The 23,585-nt window shown below is 34.0% G+C and overlaps 1 protein-coding gene and 1 long non-coding RNA gene across 12 annotated transcripts in view; one reads left to right on the forward strand and one right to left on the reverse strand.

The window, feature by feature from the left end:
* Positions 1-23,585, forward strand: part of Nrk (Nik related kinase) — a 128,516-nt gene that overhangs the window by 46,358 nt on the left and 58,573 nt on the right. For all 6 annotated transcript variants that reach the window (XM_058571612.1, XM_058571610.1, XM_058571611.1 and 3 more), the window contains exons 3-5: positions 14,194-14,250; positions 15,233-15,304; positions 21,486-21,611. In XM_058571612.1, the coding sequence (XP_058427595.1) occupies positions 14,194-14,250; positions 15,233-15,304; positions 21,486-21,611 (255 nt within the window). The remainder of the gene's footprint in view (positions 1-14,193; positions 14,251-15,232; positions 15,305-21,485; positions 21,612-23,585) is intronic.
* The window catches only part of LOC124076710 (uncharacterized), a 170,100-nt gene that overhangs the window by 37,637 nt on the left and 108,878 nt on the right, over positions 1-23,585 (reverse strand). For 2 of the 6 annotated variants that reach the window (XR_009224594.1, XR_009224592.1), the window contains one exon: positions 157-20,450. The exons of the other annotated variants lie outside the window; for them this stretch is intronic. This is a non-coding gene — a long non-coding RNA (uncharacterized LOC124076710). Of the gene's footprint in view, positions 1-156; positions 20,451-23,585 lie in introns of those variants that run through there. 6 annotated transcript variants of the gene reach the window in all.

Genomic DNA, 23,585 nt, shown 5'->3' on the forward strand with positions numbered 1-23,585 from the left:
AACTCCCAATTTTACCCCAAATACAGATTGCAGAATCACATCAGTTACACATCCACATTTTTACATAATTCCCTATTAGTAACTGTTGTATTCTGCTACCTTTCCTATCCTCTACTATCCCCCCTCCCCTCCCCTCCCCTCCCATCTTCTCTCTCTACCCCATCTACTGTAATTCACTTCTCTCCTTGTTTATTTTCACATTCCCCTCACAACCTCTTATATGTAATTTTGTATAACAGTGAGGGTCTCCCTCCATTACCATGCAATTTCCCTTTTCTCTCCCTTTCCCTCCCACCTCATGTCTCTGTTTAATGTTAATCTTTTCTTCCTGCTCTTCCTCCCTGCTCTGTTCTTAGTTGCTCTCATTATATCAAAGAAGACATTTTGTATTTGTTTTTTAGGGATTGGCTAGCTTCACTAAGCATAATCTGCTCTAGTGCCATCCATTTCCCTGCAAATTCCATGATTTTGTCATTTTTTAGTGCTGTGTAATACTCCATGGTGTATAAATGCCACATTTTTTTATCCATTCATCTATTGAAGGGCATCTGGGTTGGTTCCACAGTCTAGCAATTGTGAATTGTGCTGCTATGAACATCGATGTGGCAGTATCCCTGTAGTATGCTCTTTTATGGTCTTCAGGGAATAGTCTGAGAAGGGCAATAGCTGGGTCAAATGGTGGTTCCATTCCCAGCTTTCCCAGGAATCTCCATACTGCTTTCCAAATTGGCCGCACCAGTTTGCAGTCCCACCAGCAATGTACAAGAGTACCCTTTTCCCCACATCCTCTCCAGCACTTGTTGTTTGACTTCATAATGGCTGCCAATCTTACTGGAGTGAGATGGTATCTTAGGGTGGTTTTGATTTGCATTTCTCTGACTGCTAGAGATGGTGAGCATTTTTTCATGTACTTGTTGATTGATTGTATGTCCTCTTCTGAGAAGTGTCTGTTCAGGTCCTTGGCCCATTTGTTGATAGGGTTGTTTGTTATCTTTTTGTCTAATTTTTTGAGTTCCTTGTATACTCTGTATATTAGGGCTCAATCTGAAGTGTGAGGAGTAAAAATTTGTTCCCATGATGTAGGCTCCCTATTTACCTCTCTTATTGTTGCTCTTGCTGAGAAAAAACTTTTCAGTTTAAGTAAGTCCCATTTGTTGATTCTTGTTATTAACTCTTGTGCTATGGGTGTCCTATTAAGGAATTTGGAGCCCGACCCCACAATATGTAGATCAGAGCCAACTTTTTCTTCTATCAGATGCAGAGTCTCTGATTTGATATCTAGCTCCTTGATTCACTTTGAGTTAACTTTTGTGCATGGCGAGAGGAGGGGATGCAGTTTCATTTTGTTGCATATGGATTTCCAGTTTTCCCAACACCATTTGTTGAAGATGCTATCCTTCCTCCATTGCATGCTTTTAGCTCCTTTATCAAATATAAGATAGTTGTAGCTTTGTGGATTAGTCTCTGTGTCCTCTATTCTGTACCATTGTTCCACCCGCCTGTTTTGGTACCAGTACCATGCTGTTTTTGTTACTATTGCTCTGTAATATAGTTTTAAGTCTGGTATCGCTATACCTCCCGATTCACACTTCCTGCTTAGCATTGTTTTTGCTATTCTGGGTCGTTTATTTTTCCATATGAATTTCATGATTGCTTTCTCTATTTCTACAAGAAATGCCGTTGGGATTTTGATTGGCATTGCATTAAACCTATAGAGAACTTTTGGTAATATCGCCATTTTGATTATGTTAGTTCTGCCTATCCATGTACAGGGTATATTTTTCCATCTTCTAAGATCTTCTTCTACTTCTCTTTTTAGGGTTCTGTAGTTTTCATTGTATAAATCTTTCATCTCTTTTGTTAGGTTGATTCCCAAGTATTTTATTTTTTTTGAGGATATTGTGAATGTAGTGTTTTTCCTCATTTCCGTTTCAGAAGTTTTGTCGCTGATATACAGAAATGCCTTTGATTTATGCGTGTTGATTTTATATCCTGCCACTTTGCTGAATTCATTTATTAGTTCTAGTAGTTTTTTTGTAGACCCTTTTGGGTCTTCTAGGTATAGAATCATGTCATTTGCAAATCTTTATTACTTTATTAAAAGTTCCTTAAAAGTAGAAACTAATTTTTACAATATCTTGCTTGCTGCCTAGCCCACAGATGATAACTTCCTCTTTAATAGGAGATAGTGTGAAAGAATAAAAAGAGCACTAAAATAGGAAGGGAGTCTTGGGATTAGTCTTGGCTCTGATGAATCTGTGCCATTGAGCAGTGGAGATAAACAAATATGAAGAATTACAGCAGGAAAAACTATTTGAAGAAGGAAGGAAAAATGTCCAAGTTGTTTATAAGACAAAGTTAGTTTTTACAGACTTCCATGATCCTTTTTAAAATCTCTTTCCTTCCTTCCCTCTGAATTCAGGAATTGTTACTGCTGCCCACACACATTGTTGCCCCCATGAAATCCTCTTACATGCATATATTCACATATACATACTTTATTGACATAACCAAATATTTTGCATGAATATGTGTTTTCATCTTGATTGTTGCCTTAGTCTTCCACCCTGCTTTGCCAGATTTTACTTGCCTCGGTGATTATTTTTTGTTAATTTTTGGTAACCTTAACTAGGATCTTTCTGTGCTTAGATTCTATTTTCCTATGCACTAGCACCATTCTCCTTTTATCATGTTGCAGTTTTCAGCTTGACATTCTCTATGTGGCTATATCCTACCATCCCTTACCTCCTCCCACCTCTGTCTGCCACACAACTGTGAGGGGTACATTGAGGGGTTTAACTCTGAGCCTTTCAGTTGATTTCACACTCTTCAAATTTCATTTCTGTAGGCTTGAGGTAAACAGCCTGTCATGGGCAAATCCAACATTATAGTAGCCAAAATGTGCTGAAATTCCCAGTGCATTGGTAATTCCTTAGAGTTGAAAAGACTCTTGAACAAAAACAGCTCCAGTTGAAATGCATATGTAGTACCTTGGTGAGAAGAGATCACAGGGCAAGACCTTTGTAATTCATTAATAAGGGAAAGTTAGCTAGTGCTTTGATTTTGCAAAGGCCATATAGGATGCTGAGTGAATGTGGCAGCAAGGTAGAGTGTTAAGAGAGGGAATATCGGACTTTGAGCATTGTCCACAAAGGTGAATTCAAGGCAACAGACTACATGGAGAAGTAGCTTTCAGTCAACCCTAGGGGCTACAATGACAATATTTAAGTATTTGCGTTTGGAAAAGCTTGGGAATTAATGATAAGTTAGCAACTTGATATTGATGGAAATTATTACTTTTATCTTTTACATCTGTGCTTAAGAATACTGATAAGATCTTTAGGGCTATTGTTGGCATTTCTTGGCCAATCTTTAATAGAAGTCATCTTTTTCTCATCATCTCCTCCTCTCCCAATCTTTCTTCAACAATCTACCTCTTCTCTCACTTTTCCTATTATTCTTTCCTTTTCCATTTTCCATACCCCTTGACATTTCCCTTAGTCCTAGCATCTATCCTAGTCAAGCTTATGTTACTTAAAGAGCCTTTTAGAATTGCTAATCACTGCTACAGACTCCAAAGGTGATTCCATTTAGTTAAAATGTTTTCACTAAGACATAAACACCCTCTCCATCTTACTTCATACTAAGGGCTGTTGTGTTTGTACCTCTGTGGACAAACATGGATGAAATGAGAATCTCATTTTTCAACTGGGTAGATTTTAAGACAAAGCTTTTTCTTTAATTTGAGCCCCTCTCCTCACACATTGCCCATCTGTGTCAGTTCTTCTCTTTCAGCTAGTTGTACTGTTTGATAGAATTGGAAACACTGCAGCTTACATCTGTCTGAGCAGATGGAATGTATTTTGCATGAGTGTTAACTGATTCATGCATTGCATAAAGAAAGTAATCTATATTAAAACATTGTGATATTGCAATGAAGCATTACTGGTCGTGCACTGAAACCTGTTTGTTTATGGAGGATTTATTTCTTTGCCCTTGCCCATGCCCTCAAATACACTGCTATATGGTTAAACCCACATAAATCTACAAGAATAAAAGAGTAAAATCTGTGACAGTGGGAAAGAAAATTAGGCACTGAGTGGGAAAAATTTCTGAATACCAAATCAACTTCTGGTAGCTGAGTTCCCTTTCATTTTTGTAGTATGTGGTCTGTCAGAGGAAAAAATGTCATTGTGGGGAAGCTTCATACATGGAGCACTACATAGTCATCTCCCACTTGATTATGATTCTACTATACTTTGACAAATAAAGCTGCTCAGATAAGTTATCAGAGGGTTTGAGATGGGGTGAGCCCTAGTCTCATGGATTTCCTATATACTTTCCTCAGTATGTGCAGTTACAGCCTGTGGCTTTAAATTTAATTAATGACCAGCATTGAAGATTTTTAAATGTCACCCATTTGTAATAGTGACCATCACTGGCTTTGTGTTTTTGTCCCCTGTAGATCTGCCTTATCATATAGCAGTATATTGAGGTCTTCCCTTAGTTACCTAGTATAGCTATTCATTTATTTCCAGCAAATGTTGTTTGTATCCTGCAGCCCAAAACATTGAACTTTATTGTCCATTTTGTGCAATTTCCTATTTCAGTGTTGTAGCACAATACAGAGCAGCTCCATTTGCAAATGATGTTACTACATATTTTGACCTATTTTTCCCTGCAGGAGTAATAACAAGGGTAATAAAACTCAGTTGAAGCTGCTGTATAAGCACACATAACTGCCTCAAATTACAGAGCAGTTTCTAAGCTACAAAGCCACTGAAACCACGAAGGCCCTTTTCTGACTCCTTTCACAGTTCTAAAAAGCATGACCATCACTGTCCCAAATTTCTGGAAGAGGAAAAATATCATTCTGGTATTTCTGTAACTTTTTACCTACAAATATGGTCCAGTATGCATTTTTTAAATTAAACTAATCAAGATTTGTGTAATTTGGGGGTTTGCTGAGGGAAAAAGAAGAGGTGAAGTAATTGGAACTTTCTCCATCTCATGTTTCCATAGTTGATATAACTACAAGGTTGTATCATACATTTAGTGAAGAAGGTACCAGAGTAGAAGCTGGAGGAAACATGGATGAAAATTAGGTAATGTGATCTGACAATCCCAACTTATGCCAATTTGGCAGAAGCTTCTACTGTGTTTTTACATTCATGCCCTCTGACCTTAACTAGTTCATATCTTTTCCCTTGGGGCTTTTTAACTGAAGAAATTTGTGAGGAAATTTGGCCTCACAATGGAATCAGAAAGATGATTATAGGGTTAAAAAAAAAAAAGGAAATTCACCTATGGATAAATAATCACCTTTGAATACTGAAAGTAATTTGCTACATTGCAGCATTTTACAGCCTTTGTGTGAAAACTCCAATGTGTCATAGGACACATTGGACAGTGATTCCCTTTTCTCCCATATTATTTTTTAGCATAAAAATTATATTTGCATCACAACCATCACATACATACATGTATACACCCCTCCATGCATCTCCTCTCCTTTTGTCTGTCTGTCTGTCTGTATGTATGTATTTTTGCAGTACTGGGGGTTGACCTTGGGATATTGTACCACTGGACTACATCATCTCCAGCCCCCTTATTTCTTTATCTTATTTATTTGTTTGTTTTACTTTTCTTTTGAGATGGGGTCTCCCTAAATTTCCAAGGCTGGTCTTAAACTTGCAGTCCTCCTTCCTCAGTCTTCTCAGTGGTTGGAATTACAGGCATATTCCACTGTACCCAGCATATCTTTTAGAACTTCATGTTGAGATTGATGAGTGCCTACAATTTGCCAGGCAATGTACTAGACCCTATCATTATACAAAGAGAGAATTTGCCCTTAGGCAGCTGCCAGTATAAAAAAAGGAGATGAATATGCAAATAGATTAATTAGGTAAAAGGAACTTATGATGCCTTAGAAACATACAGCATCTCCTGATCATGTGAGTTTCATTTGTGCTTTTTAAACAACTTGAATGTAAATTTACTCTCTGATATGTGTGAAATGATATATGTTCATGGTGGTCCAAAAGTAACAACTGTGCTTTAAGTAATATTTATAAAGTCTAGCAACTATCTCAGTTGTTACTGTGCTTGATGAAAAAGGACCTCCTTTCCCTCTGGTACCTTTAACTTACAATGCTTGCTCTGAAAGTTGTAGCAGCTTGATCATACATGCCTTCAATCTTAAGGTGTCAAAGTCAAAATTGTATTTATTCAACTCCAGGCTTCATCTGTTCAGAGCCAGAAATATCTGCTTCTGCCTATTCTAAGTTTTCTCCAAAAGGAGAAAAAAAATCACACCTAAAAAAGAATTTGCTAATTTTGATTACACTTGGCTATTTCAAAACATTTGTGGTGATGGGATGTTCATGCAAATATTAACTCAGAGACCCTCTTTGGTGCCCTTTGACAAATGATTGCCCTTTATTGTAATATAATCATCAACGTCTGTACCTGAGCAGTATACTAGACTTTGTGGGAATTAAAAAGAGTGTAAGTCTTAGTAATGTGTCAATTATCAAATAACATCAAACAGCTGTACATCAGAGTCCCTTAAACCTACTTTAACACATCTAAAGTTGAAGTCTATGGAATTCTTTTGAGGGTCTCCCCAAATAGGATGCATCTCCTTATTTTGCAATTGTTTTAAAGAAATAACTCTGCCTGATGAATAAGGTATGAGGTGGAGTGTGATTAGTGTGTACCTTTTTCTTTCTCCAATTCTATCTCCCAACCTTGGCTAGTTTTTTTCCACACAACTCTAATACCTGATCATGCTGAACACATCTGTCCCTTTGGAATTCTTGAAGACTAAGAAAGGAAACAAAATGAAGAGTTCCAATAGGAACTAACTGTCCTTATTTTCCATCTCAAGGATTGGTTAAGGAAAGGCCTTCTTGGAGGCAGGATATGATTTGTTCATGTTCAAAAGTCCTCTCCAGCTCCACGTTTTTATTTCTCTGCACAGACATGATGCTGACCAAAACTATCCTACTATGCATGTTGTCTCATTTTTCTGTAGCACAGCATCAAATATTCTGAGATGCTGTTTATGGCTGCACTCTTGGTGGCCTTAAAGGATCACATGGTTTCTTTGCTAGTCTCCCAAACAAATGACAGGAAGGACAAAATTGTGTGAATGAAAAATAAGGTTACAAAGTGAACATGAGTATAGTGAGTAGCCTCATGGCCTTTCCCCACCACAAAACCAATTGAAAAGAAAAAAAAAAAAAAGCTCAGGGGATTATGTGGTTTAGATTTGCCAACAGAAGGCAAAATAAATAACTGGAAGGACTACGCAGGAACTGCTAATGATTCAGCAGTCTTTCCTCAACAATTTCTTTAGCAGCATGATATAAAAAATAGCCTAATCAAAATAACAAGGCCATCAAGGACTGTCCCATATTCTTTCCGGGGGAAAAAAAAAACGTGCTGATTATCTGCTGCAGAATGATGGATTTTCCCAACACAGCTGTCACAACTGCTATTTTAAATCATTTGTTATGGTTTAAAATGTGTAATCCCCAAGAAATTGATCATTACTGCAGTTCAATGCTGGTTTTTCAGTAACTTAACAATTCTGAGCTTTGCATCAGACTATTAACTAGCAAAAGCCAGCCATAAACTGCTAAACTACTAATGGCTTATTTCTCTATGATGACTTCTGTTTCTTTTAAATAAGGTTTTTACTTTAAACAAAATTTATACTGAAATTTCTGGCATGACAAAAACAGGTGCACTCTTGTATCCCCTTATTTTCATCTCTCCTTTCTATATGGCCATTACCCAATTTTCTGTTTTTATTTTTTTTTGTCTTCAGTGACTGTGCCTTTCTATTCAGCTCATGATGTCCCAAACATTGGGCTCACTGTCTACTTTCAATTCTCTTCAAATGCTATGCCATCTTCATGGTCCAATTGACATTGTACCTCTTTGATGGAGCTTTCTAGTTATTCTATTCATCATTCACTCAATTAGTATTCATTAAAAGATCTTATCTACCACTATGCTAGGCACTAGAGATACCCAAATGAAAGCAATATATTGTCACACTTCAAGAACTTTTATGTTTTACCTGATTTTATTTATGAAGTGAACCAATAATATAATGATGTGTTTGATATCTAGTCTTTCTTGCCTCAATGTATTTTTCTATCAAAATATCCTGTATTTAATAAATTTCCCCATATGCCTTTCACAACTTTGTCAATATCATTATTTGAGAAGACTAGGTACCACCTAGGGCCATCAGTTGCTTCCTGTTCTACCACTGTTCTCCCTTGTGCCTTCCCTCCATCTAGGTTTATCTCTTACATTTGTTAACAGAAATCATAGCAAATAACTAGAAGAAACATACCTAACTTAACAGGCCCAAAGGGAGAAAGGAGTCCCATAAAAAGAAAGTGGAAATATTGAGATGTTTTGTGCCAAAAGTATGGGCTTGGGAAGATGGTGGACAGGTTGGCCAGTTAGAGGTCAGCAAGGCTTTCTCAGGTGATCAGAACACTGAATTTATAAATTCCCCCTTCAGTTATTGAGTTAACTATATTTGATTCTGCATCCCCTGTATATCATTTGAGCTTGCTTTATTATTTTTGAGATATTCTTACAAAGTGGAAGAAATCTAAAATATAGTATAATCTGCTTCCCAAAATAAATTCAAGTAGTATGGTATTTACTCAATACTAATACAAATCATTTTATAAACAAGAAAATGATCATTCTTTTTCATTTTTTTTTTGCTATGTGTATCATTGTTTTCCTGCATTGTATTTGTTTAAAGCAAATTGTATTTGTCTAAAGCAAATTGTGTGTGTGTGTGTTGTATTTCGTGTCTGTGTTATAATTTAAGATATTGGTTATAAATTAAACATTGTTAAGAGGCATAACAATGTTTAATATGTGAGCTGTATCTTAAATTCAGGGACATGTAACATTTTCTGTTCATAAGATATATTCAGAGTACTAATATTCATCTTGGAGTCATTGCAGAGCATCAACACAGTAATAAAATATTTTCTTGGGGGGAAGCAGACTAAATAATGGTGCTTATTTAATTATCTAAATTAATTCATTAATAACACAAATCCTTGCCAAATTGAAATCAACACATTGAGGGATTTATGTTCTCTCCTGGGTAATTTCAACTAGCCCTGTGAAAAGAATACATGTTCTTCCTAATTACTGTATTTTGTTGTGCAACCCCAGGAAACAGAGTTAGCTGTGACAGCATAAATTTGTCAGGAAAGTGTTTTAAGATCTTATTTATGTTCTGCTCATGGTAGCATATATTAATTCCTTTAACCCTTTTCACAGACTGGATGAGGGAATCTAAGAATTTATGTTAAAACAAGTTTTTATTTTTTATTCTATTCTCTAATTTTATCAGATTATCCATTGTAAAAACTGTAAATTCCTCCAATAAACTTGTGACTTGGAACAGTTTATCTTTCCACCTCTCTATCTTCCTCCTCTCAAAACTTAAAAATCCATCCTTACTCACTTTTCCTCCCTCCCATTCCAGACATCTATTCCCTTCATTATAGCTGAAGAACAGCCTCTCCTGGAATTTCTGAGGCTCTGGCCCTTTCCTTCCTCTGCCTTTCCTTTCCATCAATACATACCTGTTCATTGTCATGATTGTAGTTACCTCATCTGACTACTTTAACACATACTAAAACATAAATGAAAATAATCATATGTCTTTATTTCAGCTAATGTCCGAATAATCAGGGAGTTTTGTTGCCTTAACAAAATGGAGGAGAGAACTTGAATGAATTTTATACATTTTTCTGGTTATGGCATGTGGTGAGAAATTTTTAAAGTAGCTGTTCTCCTGTTGATTATCAAACCATAATTTAATATTTGCTTGATACATTAATAACCAATCTTGAGTATGTTGAATGAATTGGATAATAAGACAATGAGTTGCCTAATATGAAGATGGTATACATCTTGATTCTCAGTGTCAATAGTCTTAAGCCTACAGTCAGGAATGGATATTGTTTAGTCAGCTTTAATTCACTTTGATCACTATGCCTGACTATAACAACTTTGAGAAACAAAAGTTTATGTTGAGCTCCCAGTTTCAGAGGTTCAGTCTACGGTCAGTTGACTCCATAGCTCTGGGCCAAAGATGAAGCAGAGCATCATGTCAGAAGAGCATGGCAGAGGAAAGTTGCTCAGTTCATGGCAGTCAGGAAGCAGAAAGAGACAGCTGCACTTACCATGAAGAAAATATAAACCTCAAAGTCTTGCCCCCAGTCATCTAATTCTTTCAGCCACACCTTGCTTCCCGTGTGCCACCACCCAGTACAGTAGTCCTTTCAAAATATAAATCATTAAATGGATTAATCCACCGATCAGGTTGCAGTTCTTATAATCTAATCATATCACTTTTGAGCATTCTAACACATGAGATTTTTGGGGACACTTTATATCCAAACCATAACAGCTATAAAGCATTTCTATTACATATCATCTTCTGTACACAGCCTATGGACTTCCATAAATGATTTACGTAACCATTTCTTATGATAAGAATGAGATCTAAGAATTTTCTTCTTGCTCTTTGACTCTCAAGAATTATTTAATAAGAGGAAATTCTGTCATTTGTGATATCATGGATGAACTTAGAGGATATTATGCTAAGTGAAATGAGCCAGGCACAGAAAAAAATAACAAATGTTTTAACTATGTAAGTAATCTATAAAGAGGCAAACTAACAGAAACAGAGTAAAATAAGTGCTTGCTAGAAGCAAAGTACAGTGTAAGGATGGGAAAATGATCAAAGAACATGGTGACTTTGGTTAATAAAACTATATTGGATAATTAGATGTATAAATAATTAGAACAAAATTTTTTAAAAGTCAAATACATTGTATACTTAGAATTTTTAAGAGATTTTTAAAAAAAAATTGATATAGCATTGTATAGTGTGATAATTCAATAAATGCATACAGTGTGTACTGATAAAATGAGAGTATTTAGTGTTTCCATATCCTTAAACATTTATCATTTCTTTGTGTTGGGAACCTTCAAACTCAATAAAATAGATTTTAAGGCTTATATTTTCCCCACTAAAATAAATATAAGCATGTGAGATGATGCATATGTTAGGTAGTTTGATTTAGCCATTCCACAAGGTAAGCATATATTAAGTCATCTTGTTAATGCACCAGAAATGTATACACTTTTTATTTTCCAATATAAAAAAATATATAAAGGCCATTTTGTGTACTCAAATTCAATCTAAGGGAGCAGCTACTAGTACAGCTCCTGATTCCTATGCATTGCTGATTATTGCTGGTAAGAAAAAGAGAACAAAATCCACATTTATAATTTAGGGCTCTTGTTATTTTCCTGTGTGAAATTCTCTACAGCCAATGACGATTGTGATTATTTAACACTCAATGTAGAATTCAAAACCAAACTCCTTTCTTAAACACTGTTAAAACACAGATAATGCTAACAAATAATGGTTTAACTTCATTTGCCATAGATTGTACATTATAACTGAAAAAAATACTCATCCTAAAAACCAGATATGCATGGCCTAATTCAACATCTCACTTAGAAAATTTATGATGTACTGTTATTCAGCTAAGGAGGTCACTAAACAGCTTCCATATAATCAGTGAACCACAAGATGGCACTACTGAACAATTATCTCAAGATAACTTCTAGGTTCTCTATGTAGACATACAAAACCTCTTCAAAACCATTGACAATCACTTCGAGAGAACAGAGTTTGAAAGGAGAAAATAGTAATTTTGCAGTGGAAAAAAACCTGGCAAATATTACCTTAGCTAAATGATAAAGTTAGCATCACCATTGATCATATCATGATCATAGTAATGCCACACACCCCTCACGTTATGTGAAGAAAGGATATTTTATCTCTGTGATATTTTTTTCCCAAAACACATAACCTCAGTCTAATCACAGGAAAACATCAGCCAAACCCAAACTAAGGAACGTTATGCAAAATACTTGACCAGTACTCTTGAAAAGTGTCAGTCATGAAAAATAAAGACTGGAGAAGTAAGGAGACATGGTTGTTAGTTAGAATATGGGATCCCAGTTTGGGTCCTGAAAAAAGGACATTAGTAGAAAAACCAGGAATATTAGAACAAGCCTAAAATTTAATTAAGGGCATTGTACCCATATTAATTTCTCAGTTTTGACAACTGTACCGTGGTCATGAAACATGTTAACTTTAGAAAAATCTGGGTGAAGATATACAGTGTAGAGGTGCTATCTTTGAAACTATTGTCTGTTCAAAAATATTTCAAAATAACTTTTAAAGGTCAAAATACAGGGGAACTCTCTCAAATGTTATTTTAATGGCAACAATTTATCTTTAGCTATGGAAGCTTGTATAATGGTTTGGTCTTAAACAATTACATTCCAAGATCTAGGGTTTTATTCCTCTGTAGTAACAGTATATTTTGAAACCCAACAATGGGATACATTGTCAGACAAAATAATTTTGTACAATTTTCAAATGAAAATCAACTGTATATAGTGAGGGTAGAACCAAGCTGACACTTTTTGTTCTATGGCTATGGATAGCACCTTTTAATGACATTCAGTTATCCTACTACTGTATAACACAAGTTTAATGGCTATACATTTCAGATTTTAAAACTTTTAAAGTTCACTATCATTTAAATCAAATAAAGTGTGGACTAATATCTTTCTTAATATGCTAAATAATCTGTATTACACAGAATAGTAGTTTGGCCCATAAATAACCTCTTAGAATCAAAGAAGGGGACATTGTCATTCTTTTAAGGGGTCTATGAGAACCAGTTTCCAACATGTTTTATTTGTGCATACAGATATGGGAAATTTTTCAGTAGGAAATATTTGTAGGCATAGTTAGGAAAAAATTCTTTCTAAATCATAATTGCTATTTGAATACATCTATGTGTGTGTACGTTTATAATTTCTCCCAGAGATGTAAATAAATCTGAAGTCTTCAACATATTCAGTAACTTTTATGAACTCCATTCAATTTAAGTGCTGTTGTAACCCTACAAAATAATCTCATTCTATCTAAATAAGCTGCTGCAATGAAGACAGGTGATAGTGTTCTTTTAGTTCCCTACTTTTGTATGACCTCACCTTAATTTGATTACATCTACAAAGAATCTGTTTTCAAATATGGTCACAATTTGGGGTTCCAGATCAATTTGAAATTTGGGTGGACACTGTTCAACACAGTCTACCCCCAAAATCAAATTTTCTGCTAGAGAACTAGAAAATCAGGCATTCTTTTTAAGTTTATCCCAAACTTAAGTTACTCATACTAAAGCTGGACTGAAATTTCTTTTATTACCATAGCTTCAAATATGTTTATAAGTTAGAACCCAAAATAAGAGCTTTAAATTTAAACAAATATGTTCATTTTTTAAAACTTTGTAATTTTACAACTTGCTCTTCATTCAGGAAAAGAATAAGTTCTTAGAACTCATCATGTTTCCAATAAGAAAGAATCTTCTAGAACTAGTTTCTTTCATAAACTTTTTGGTTTATATAATTCAGGACATATTAAACAGTTTAGGCTCTTAAATTAATTATAAGTTGTTTTTATTAGTGATCCTTATTGAGAAATTTATGTATGTAAAGAAATGTCTATATGTATGATTGCACAAATTATGTGACTCTGCATTGTGTATAACCAGAGAAATGAAAAGTTGTGCTTCTTTTGTGTACAATGAGTCAAAATGCATTCTGCTGTCATGCATAATTAGAACAAATAATTATAAAAAAGAAATGTCCACCTCCTTTCCCACCATCTTCTAATGAAAATTTGTATTTTTCATCCAGATGCTTAGGTGTCATACAAATCTAGACTAAATACATTAACTAAGCAATATGTTTAAAGGATCAATTAATGTTCACACTTAGTACAAATATATAAAAAGCAAAACTACTCCATAAACTTTCTTAATTATTTGGAGTGAAATGGTTGGGATTTCTTTAAAGTGTTGATAACTTAATATTTCTTTTTTATATATTTACTTTATATTTCATCTATATGTCATATTTTATATTTCATTATATGCTCTGTTTTTGACTTTATGTAATTTGTATAGTATTTTTTTTTAGTTTGGTTGCTTCTTGATAGCTACATAGTTAACATTTGACGTTTGTCACTATCCTGTGTTTCAGGGACTCCATGAAAAGACTGGTGCATTTACAGCTGTTAAAGTGATGAATGCGCGTAAGGTAATATTATACTCTCTCTGTGTTCTGTTCCATTAATGGATAGTGTTCTTGGGATAAACATCTCAGAAAATATTTTGTTTTAAAATCGTTGTTTTATGTAATTATTGTTATCTTAATCTGGATCTATTATATTTGTCACTTAATACTATTTATACACATTAGTATACTGTACTTATTGGTTCACTATATTTCCACATTTGTGTTGATGGGCTGGGATTGTGGCTCATTGGTAGAGCACTTGCCTAGCATGTGCGAGGCTCTGGGTTCAATCCTCAGCACCACATAAAAATAAATAAATAAAATAAAGGTATTGTATCCAAGTACAATTAAAAAAACAAATATTTTTTAAAAAGAGAAAATCTGAGTTGAAAAAACATACTGATTCACAGAACTGTTGTCAATATCATAGATTTTTTTTCCAATTTGTTTAGGAAATGAGGCTGCAACTATTTAGAGACTTGTGTGCTTTTCGTTGGAAAAATATGAAACGTTGGAAACCAATTTGAGTTTCAATGGATTTTGAGGTTTTGTGGATTCATTTTGCTCTGCAAATCATGGCTTCTAAATTATCAACCTCGGTCTTTTTTGAATGAGAATCTAGAAAATATTTATTTTCTTGTTTTGGCTTGAGACACCTGGACCCACTTCTAATCTATGTTTCAGATACTCGGATTTTTGAAATATTTAAAAATCGTGTTTAGCCGATAGATGATTGGTGTTAATTACCTGTGTTTATAAATGGAAAATAGTACTTTACTATTATTTAACTATAATTTTCCCATTAATATGGCAGTTACATCTATTACCATGAATGTTGTGCCAAGTTTCTATATATAATAAGAAAGAACTATTAGTGAGACTCGAGAGGAATAATATTATCTTACTATTTAATTTAGTCCTAAAGGAGTACAAAATACTTAAGCATAAATCATTTTCAGAATGGACCAGTAGGTTTAATAACATTTCGTTCTTGGTTTTGCAGACTCCTTTACCTGAAATAGGAAGGAAGGTGAGAGTGAATAAATATCAAAAGTCTGTTGGATGGAGATACAGCGTGAGTATTAAAAGTGCTCATTAGCCCAGCAGTCCTTCCTTTAATTTTCAACTTTAAACTCATCTATTTGAATTGTCATTATTTCTATAAGGCTGCCCCTGAAGTTTTCTTGCCTAGAAGTGATAATATATTTATATCTTGTAACATGTTCACATAGATTCAGTCATCATATTTGAACACTAGCATTTGTCAAAGAGCGGGGCCTAGAAGAAATGGTCATCTGAACAGGAAAGTGTTGGCTGCCGAGGAAGGATGTTAAGTACATCTACAGAATATGGAGGCTTCCCACTGGGTGGTAACAAAAGAGGTATTGATGGGACCAAGAGCAAATTTTGCCTAAAACTGGCCTTGGAAATGTCTTTTGCACACCTTGTGCATGTGGTCTAGACTAAATAGCTTCTCTTCCATATGACTCTAACAAACATTGACATTATATATGAGCCAAATGATGGTTTTCCCCTTTTTAAAAAATATTTTTATTTGTAGATAGACACAATACCTTTATTTTATTTATTTATTTTTATGTGGTGCAGAGGATTGAACCCAGTGCCTCACACGTGCTAGGCAAGTGCTCTGCTACTGAGCCATAACCCCAGCTCAGCTTCCCATTTTTATTTTAAGAGCAATAGCAGACAGAACACCGACAGGTTACCCTGACTAAAAGCCTTCAAACATCTGGCAGCTGCCCTTGAACACATGGAGGATTGTGAAGATGTATTTTACTTGTAACTTTTTGAGATATCTCTCATCCTAACTGGCTCAAAAATAAGCTCAGGCAAATAAAATTATCTTTTCAATAGATGTTGGTATTATATGGACCTAAAAGCAGAATTCCCACTCTTATCAATAAAATTCATTGCTATTTTCTGACATTTCTCCCCCATTCAACATAAGAGATTTAGATATTTCCAGCCTTTTGTGCCTTAATAAATATACTACCAGCACATTAAAAATAACATTTTCTATCAAGACCATCATATTTGGGATCTTTCTATTATATTAGAAAAGTATTGCTAAACAGATTCATGATTTATCTTTTAAGTACTGGTCCCCCTTTATTTATATAATTTATCTTGAGAGATAAGGCATATCCAAAGGAAACAGTTATAACAGTCTTTAGCAGATCAGAGGTCACAAAACATATGGTATGAAAAATATAATTGTTTGACAGATTCTGATTTCATCAAACACTTACGTTAATAAAATTCTTTAAAGATCTTACCCCCAAACTTTTCTGGTATTTTTCCATAGTAAAACGGATTTTGATTCTAGAATTTGGTGAAATTACAAAGGAAGTTCTGGCATATTTTAACTGACTCTTCTTGACAAAAAGCAGGGTATTCAGGTCAGCCTCAGATCAACTGGCCCTCAGCCAGGAAATGCTGTAGCATCATATTACAGGCGATGTGTAAGAGTTTCAAATTACCCACTTGGCCTGATGGATATAATGTACTTATGTGTTTCTCACAAGCTCAACTTCCTGTTAATTGAGAGTGGCAAATACACTAATGCTTTCCAAACATATCTGATCTACATTTATTTGTTTTGGGGGAGTTTACATTTAAACCTACTCTTGGTATTTTTTTTCTTTTTTCTCCTAGTCAAGGACTTTGATTTTCTGATTATTTAGTAAGAAAATTCACTGCTAGCTAATCAGCCATTTAGCATCTTCAAAACACCTTTATTCCTTTGGGTCAGAAAGTATGTGACTTGCTCACACATCTTGTAGATGTCAGGGGTTCATGGAAATAGCAATAATGTGGAAATTTAGAAAAAAGTTCAAACCCAAAGTCTACCACCAATGAGACAAAAAGTACTTGGAAGAGTGGTCTTTTTATGTCTCTAGACCTCAGGTTTCTAATAGGTAAAGTAACTCCACAAAAACTCCTTCCCTGCTAAGAGTTCAGCTATTCTCCTATTCTTGCTAGGTGATGTTAGCTTTGTAACAAAGAAAGAAAAGCAATCTCCTTGACATTAAAAAACCAAACAAGACTCCGTCTTGCCTCTGCTTCTTTTTAAGTTGTTATTTGTATTCCTAGCTTCACTCCAGCATCTCATTCCTATTTATTATAGTATTATGAGTTCATATTCCTCTTGGTAGAATCTTAATATTATAAGCTGAGAGTACATACAAAATGGCTAGTCTCTTTGGGTTATTTCTATATGGGACCAGATATTGTTACCATTTCAAAGGAGGGCTACATCACAGAGATTCATGGAAGTCTAAGAGCCTTCCAGAAATGACAGAAATGAAAGCCACAGGATTAACTTTTACCTTTGTAGAAAACAGATTAAAGGAATTTGAAGGGGATTTATTAATTCGTTTGCAAGGTTAGGATGAGACTCAAGCCTGTACTTCTATGTAATTCCTCATGCTATAAATGGGTAGTTTTATTCATTTATGCCTTCATTTTGCAATAAATAGAAAGAACCTTTCACCTTTCACTGGGGTTCCAACTTTACAAATGAGGCTCCATCCCCTTCCCCAATAAGACAAATAGGTACCTAAATTTATTTTCTAAAAGTTGAATGTTTATGGATAAATTCACTGAAAAATCCTAGGAAAATGCCAAATAATGCTCTGCAGCTTCCAGCTATTTCTCTCAGATTTTTAAATGATACAGAAAACTATAGACATTTAGGAGGAGAAAAGCTAATTTACAAGCAAAAAAATTGATTCAACTTGGTGACACTATGAAGCCTAGTGCATTTCCTTATATTTATTTCACGAGTATATTTAAAACTAAACATTAAAAGTAATTGCCCATTTTCCTGCTGGGTTTTAGATAATAAGCTAAGAAGAAAACTGATTACTGAATAGATACATTCAGTTACCTATTCAATTCAGCTAAGAGACTTCTTTCCTCAAGTCATTAAGTCAGGGTAGTTGATAAAAATGCTAGGAAGAAGTAAAAATAATTGTCAGTTAACCCCTTAATTGTTTTTTACATCAGTTGTCCCTGTCTTGGTTCATTGTCCCCCAGAAGCCAAAAATATCTTTTTTTTTCACTGAAATTCAGAAAAGGAAATCTTTGTATTTTTATTTAGAATCTCTATTTTTTACTTTATAATCTACAAAATATTTCATTTTTGACAACAAAAATATTTCTAAAATGTTTATATAAATGAAACATTTCTAGATGCAATGGAAGAGTCATTTTATTTTCAATCAAATATAATCTAGAGATAGTAGGCATTCAAAGGAGCCCAGTGGTGAATCTATTTGTCAAGTGCAGAATTCCTTCCTGAGTCATCTAACATCGTCTTCCAATTTGTTGTTCACTGTCTTGTATTAATCATTGTCAATTTCATTCCTACATATGAATCTTACTCCCTGTGATTGCTTAAGTTAGAACCATACTACTTAAACGCACAAATCAACAATATGTTCATTATAAATTTCTAGCAATCTAAGATAACTTTTTTGTAATATAAAATTTTCATTTTCTGCATGCATCTCACCTATATATATGAAAGTATAGTAATTTTCAATTTATTAAAAGTGAGGATTTTTTTTCCTAGATTGGCAAGAAATAAGGGTTACAGAAGAATTATCAAACTACTTGGTTGACATGGTACATGCATACATAGATGAACTTAGGGAGAGACAATTGCTTCTTATTTTATTTCACTATAACAAATGTACTGGGAATGGAGAGTGCTAATGTTTGTAGATTAAGGAAAAAAGTAGACAGAATTTCTCAGTTCTGATAGAACTCTAATTCAAACAAGAGGTCAAGTAATACAAGATATTTTGTAATAATAGCTTGTATTTATTCATTTTTATTCTGAATATATCAAAGAATTTCACATATTTTATCCCATTTGGCCCCACTAACTTGTCATTCCATGGAAATAGGAAATGGTCACCATCTTCCTTTTAGAAAAAAGTAAAATGAACCTTGGAGAGATTTAAGTGAGAATTTCCTACTCTCAAATCAGTGCTAAATCCTAAGAGTCCTAATGCCCATGGTAGGTGCTCTTTTCTGACTGATGCCATACTGTCTTATGCTATAGCTGTCTTGTGAAAGTATGTGTTCTACTTGAGTGATCTCATCCAGTCAGAAGGCTTCAATTATCGCTATACAGATCATTCTTAAAGGCAATACCTGTAAGCCTGATCCCAGCAACTGAGCATTAGACCTATATGTCTGTTCTATGCAGTCTTATGCAGCCATAAAAAGAAACAGAATTTGCTTATTGATATAGATAAATGTGTTTTACATATTCATAAAATGTTTGAATTGAAAAAATAGAATAATATTAACTTGTTTAGATTTAAAATAAATATCATGTATAATATATAAATATAAACATGTATCTTTTCATCATATCTTTATCCAGTCATTCCTCTATTGTATCAGCATATACAACTCTCTGAAAGAATTTATACTATAAACTGCTAAAATGAGTGGGGGAAAGATTTAGTGAGAATAGACCACTTGTACATCTTGCTCTGTATACATGTACCACCACTGTGATTAGGAAAATAAAGTATTTTAAACATTTTTAAAAGATTGGTAGAGAAAAAAACAGTGCCTCTAAAATGTAATAAATTACAGACTAATAAATACAGTGTGATACTAGATATCCACATACAAAAGAATTAAGATGGGCCCTACTTTATAAAAAAAAATTACTCAAAGTAGATTAGATACCTAAATGTGAGAGCTAAAGTAGTAAAATGCTTAGAAGAGAACACAAGAGTAAATCTTTGTGACCTTTGGTTTGGCAATAGATCTTTAGATATGACACCAAAAGTACAAGCAACAAAATAAGAAACCATCAATTTGGAATTCATAAAAATTAATTTTTGTGGCTCAATGTACAGTATCAAGAAAGTTTAAGGAAACTCAGAGAATGGGAGAAATATTTGCAAATTGTATATTTGATAAAGTACTTGTGTCTACAATATATGAAGAGCCCTTAAAAATTTAATGTTGAAAAGAAAACCCAACTTTTAAAAAAGGCAAAGAATTTTTATAGACATTTCTCAAAGAACATATACAATGGATAATAAGCACATGAAAATATTTTCAAGGGCTGGGGATGTGGCTCAAGCGGTAGTGCGCTTCCATGGCATGTGTGCGGCCCAGGTTCGATCCTCAGCACCACATACAAACAAAGATGTTGTGTCTGCCAAAAACTAAAAAATAAATATTAAAATTAAAAAAAAATATTTTCAATATCATTAGCCATCAGGTTATAATATATCAAAACCACAATGACATACCATGGTCCACCCACTAGAGTGGTTATAATAAAAAAAGAGAAAATAACAAGTGTTGGTAAAGGTATGGAGAAATTGGAACCCCCTTTATATGTTGCTGTTGGGAATTTAAAATGGTACGGCCACTATGGAAAATAGTTTGGAATTTCTTCAAATATTCCACAAAGTTATCATTTGATTGAGGAATTTCACTCCCTAGATATATACCCAAGAGAAATGAAAACATCTATTGACACAAAAACTTGACATAAATCTCATAGAAGCATTAATCACAATGCCAAAAAGGTATAAATTTAACCCAAATGTCTAACAATTAATGAATGATAAACCCATAGGAATGGAATACTAATACCTGGTACAACATGGACAAACTTTATAAAAAGCCTAGTCATAAAAGACCACATATTATATGGTTTCATTTATATGAAATATCCAGTATATAAACAGAAAGTAGATTGGTGGTTGATTAGAACTAAGGTATGTGTTGGGTAGAATTTGGGGGTGATACCTAAAATGTATGTAATTTCAGTGTGATAAAAATGTTCTAAAATTGAGTGTGATGATTGTACAACTCTGTAAATATACTAAAAATCACAGAATTTTATACTTTAAATGAGTAAACAGTAGGGCGCATGAATTGTATCTCAATAAAACTATTTAAAAAGAAACTAAAATGTATCATTCCATTCAATGAAAACTTTATATAATGGTCAGTGCTGATGGGCCATGGAACACTGAGAACTGCTGAATTGATAAGAGATCATGGACTTACCCTTTTTCTCTCAAATTTCAAGTTAACCAGATATCTCCATTCACTGATAATTCTAGCTGAGATTTTATTATGTAGGATAAATTGGTTGCATAGGATTTTCGATTGTGAATCTCCTATAGAGATCAATAGTTATTGGATTGCATAGCTTTGAAGCTTAGTTGACTCTTTTTATTCTATAGGATGAGGAAGAGGATCTCAGGACTGAACTCAACCTTCTGAGGAAGTACTCTTTCCACAAAAACATTGTGTCTTTCTATGGTGCATTTTTCAAACTGAGTCCTCCTGGCCACAGGCACCAACTTTGGGTATGTTTTTAATTACCCTGATCTTATTCAATAAGAAAAGTTTTACTCAAGGATATACATTTTCATAAGCTAAAATGTTACTTCTGAGCACCTACTTGGAAAAGCTAAGCAGTCAACTACTCAAGGTAGTATGGCAAAATATACTCTGATGAATGGAGATGGGCATGATAAAGTATGGGAAAATAACTTCTGTGACTGGCAATAGCTAATTCAGAAGGGTGAGGGAGGACTTGAATGAACACTGGAAATATCTAACAAATATTTTGAAATGCAGCTTGACTGCTTTTAACTTTAAATAATTTCCATTGTGCTGTTGAAGCTTCCTAATGAATTATAATATAGTTAATGGATAAGGATCATTTCTCACTAGCAGTCAACAAGAGCATGAAGAGTGCATTTTAAATGTTTGCAAAATATATGTATACTTGAGTAAATTACTTCCTAGAAATTCTTTTCTAAGGGTTAGATGACTTCTCCTCTTCTTAGCCATGGCTGGGGTATCACAAATTCTGGATTAATGAAATATAAATTCTAGAGGCTAATTACACCATATGTTAACTAGGCCACAGCTACCAGAATATGTATTCTATTTATACCTATTTCTACTGTATTATAAATAAAATGAGCTTTCAATGATGTCTTTATTAAAAATGGAATATTTAAAACATAATTGGAGTCATTGTATACATGAGCTCTATACTTTCTACATTTTCATTTACACTCCTAGTCAGTAATTGCATTTGTTTGTTTGAAAATAGTGACTTAAACTTTTCAGGATCTTCAAGTGTCAATGGATGATTCTATTGTATTCTATATAATGAACTTGAGGAGTAGGACAGTGAATACTATAAATTTTCAGCTGGGGGTTGAATTGAAACAGAGGTTCTCAAACCTTAGCATGCATCAGAATCTTCTGGTCAGCCACAAAAAACACAGAATGCTGGAGGACACTCACAGGGTTTCTGATTCTGTAGGTTAGGGATGTGTGTAAAATTTGTACTTTCTAATAAGTTTATAGATGATGTTAATGTTGCTGCTGAGCGCCACACTCTGAGAATCACCAAATTTAGAGATCTTCAATTTAACTCTATTTTCTTCCAAATGCCCAGTTAACTCAAATCTTGTATTTGCTGACAATTCTCATAGACATTTTAGTAAATTTTAGTCACAGCTTACTGGTTACTTTTTTGCATATACCATTTGTCCTTTCATATATTTTTCTGTATAAAATTTTTCCTCTTGACAATATGGCAAACTATGAGAAATGTTGTAGTCTCCTTATTGGATATGCATTACTAGTACTCAGTTCATTCAGTCATTCAATATACATTCATTGAAAAATCACCTATTTGCCAGACATTCTACTAGATGCTGGGGATACAATGGTAAGCTGAATAGACATGACCCTGGACAACTGTAGCTTGCAGTCTACTTGCAAAGACCAATGTCAATCATACATTCACAAAAATGTCTACTTAGAAGGAATATAACATGATTACATTTGGGTGGAAAACAAAGGAACTTAAATTAAGCTGAGGAAAGAGGAACTTTTCCTTGAGGAAATAAAAGCTTGAACTGCTATCTGAAAGATGAGAAAGCATTTAATGCATAAATTATTTGTGGAAGTAAGAGTTTTTATGGGATCACTAACACTTTAAAACCCATGTAAATCAGAAAATAAGTAAATAGATAATTGCCATTTATAAAGTATATGAGCCAAGCACTGTGCTTGCAAGGCTGGAAAATGATTGTGAATATCTCACATTCCTCTAATAATTGAGATCTTCTCACATAATATTAGAAAGATCTTTAGGGATTTCCTGAGAAATTGTGTGTATTAATAGAAAAAATCAGAATTAATATTTTCAAAGATGTTAGTCTTATTTCCTTGGCAGGAATCGCATTTGGAAGAAATTATCCTACAGGAATTCAATAGAAAAATTTCCCCTTTAAGTTATAGCTGCCTGTATCTTG

The sequence above is a fragment of the Marmota monax genome, unplaced genomic scaffold (assembly GCF_021218885.2).
Source record: "Marmota monax isolate L192 unplaced genomic scaffold, Marmota_monax_Labrador192_F-V1.1 WCK01_AAM20220418_F8-fsc00050, whole genome shotgun sequence".
Lineage (NCBI taxonomy): Eukaryota > Metazoa > Chordata > Mammalia > Rodentia > Sciuridae > Marmota > Marmota monax.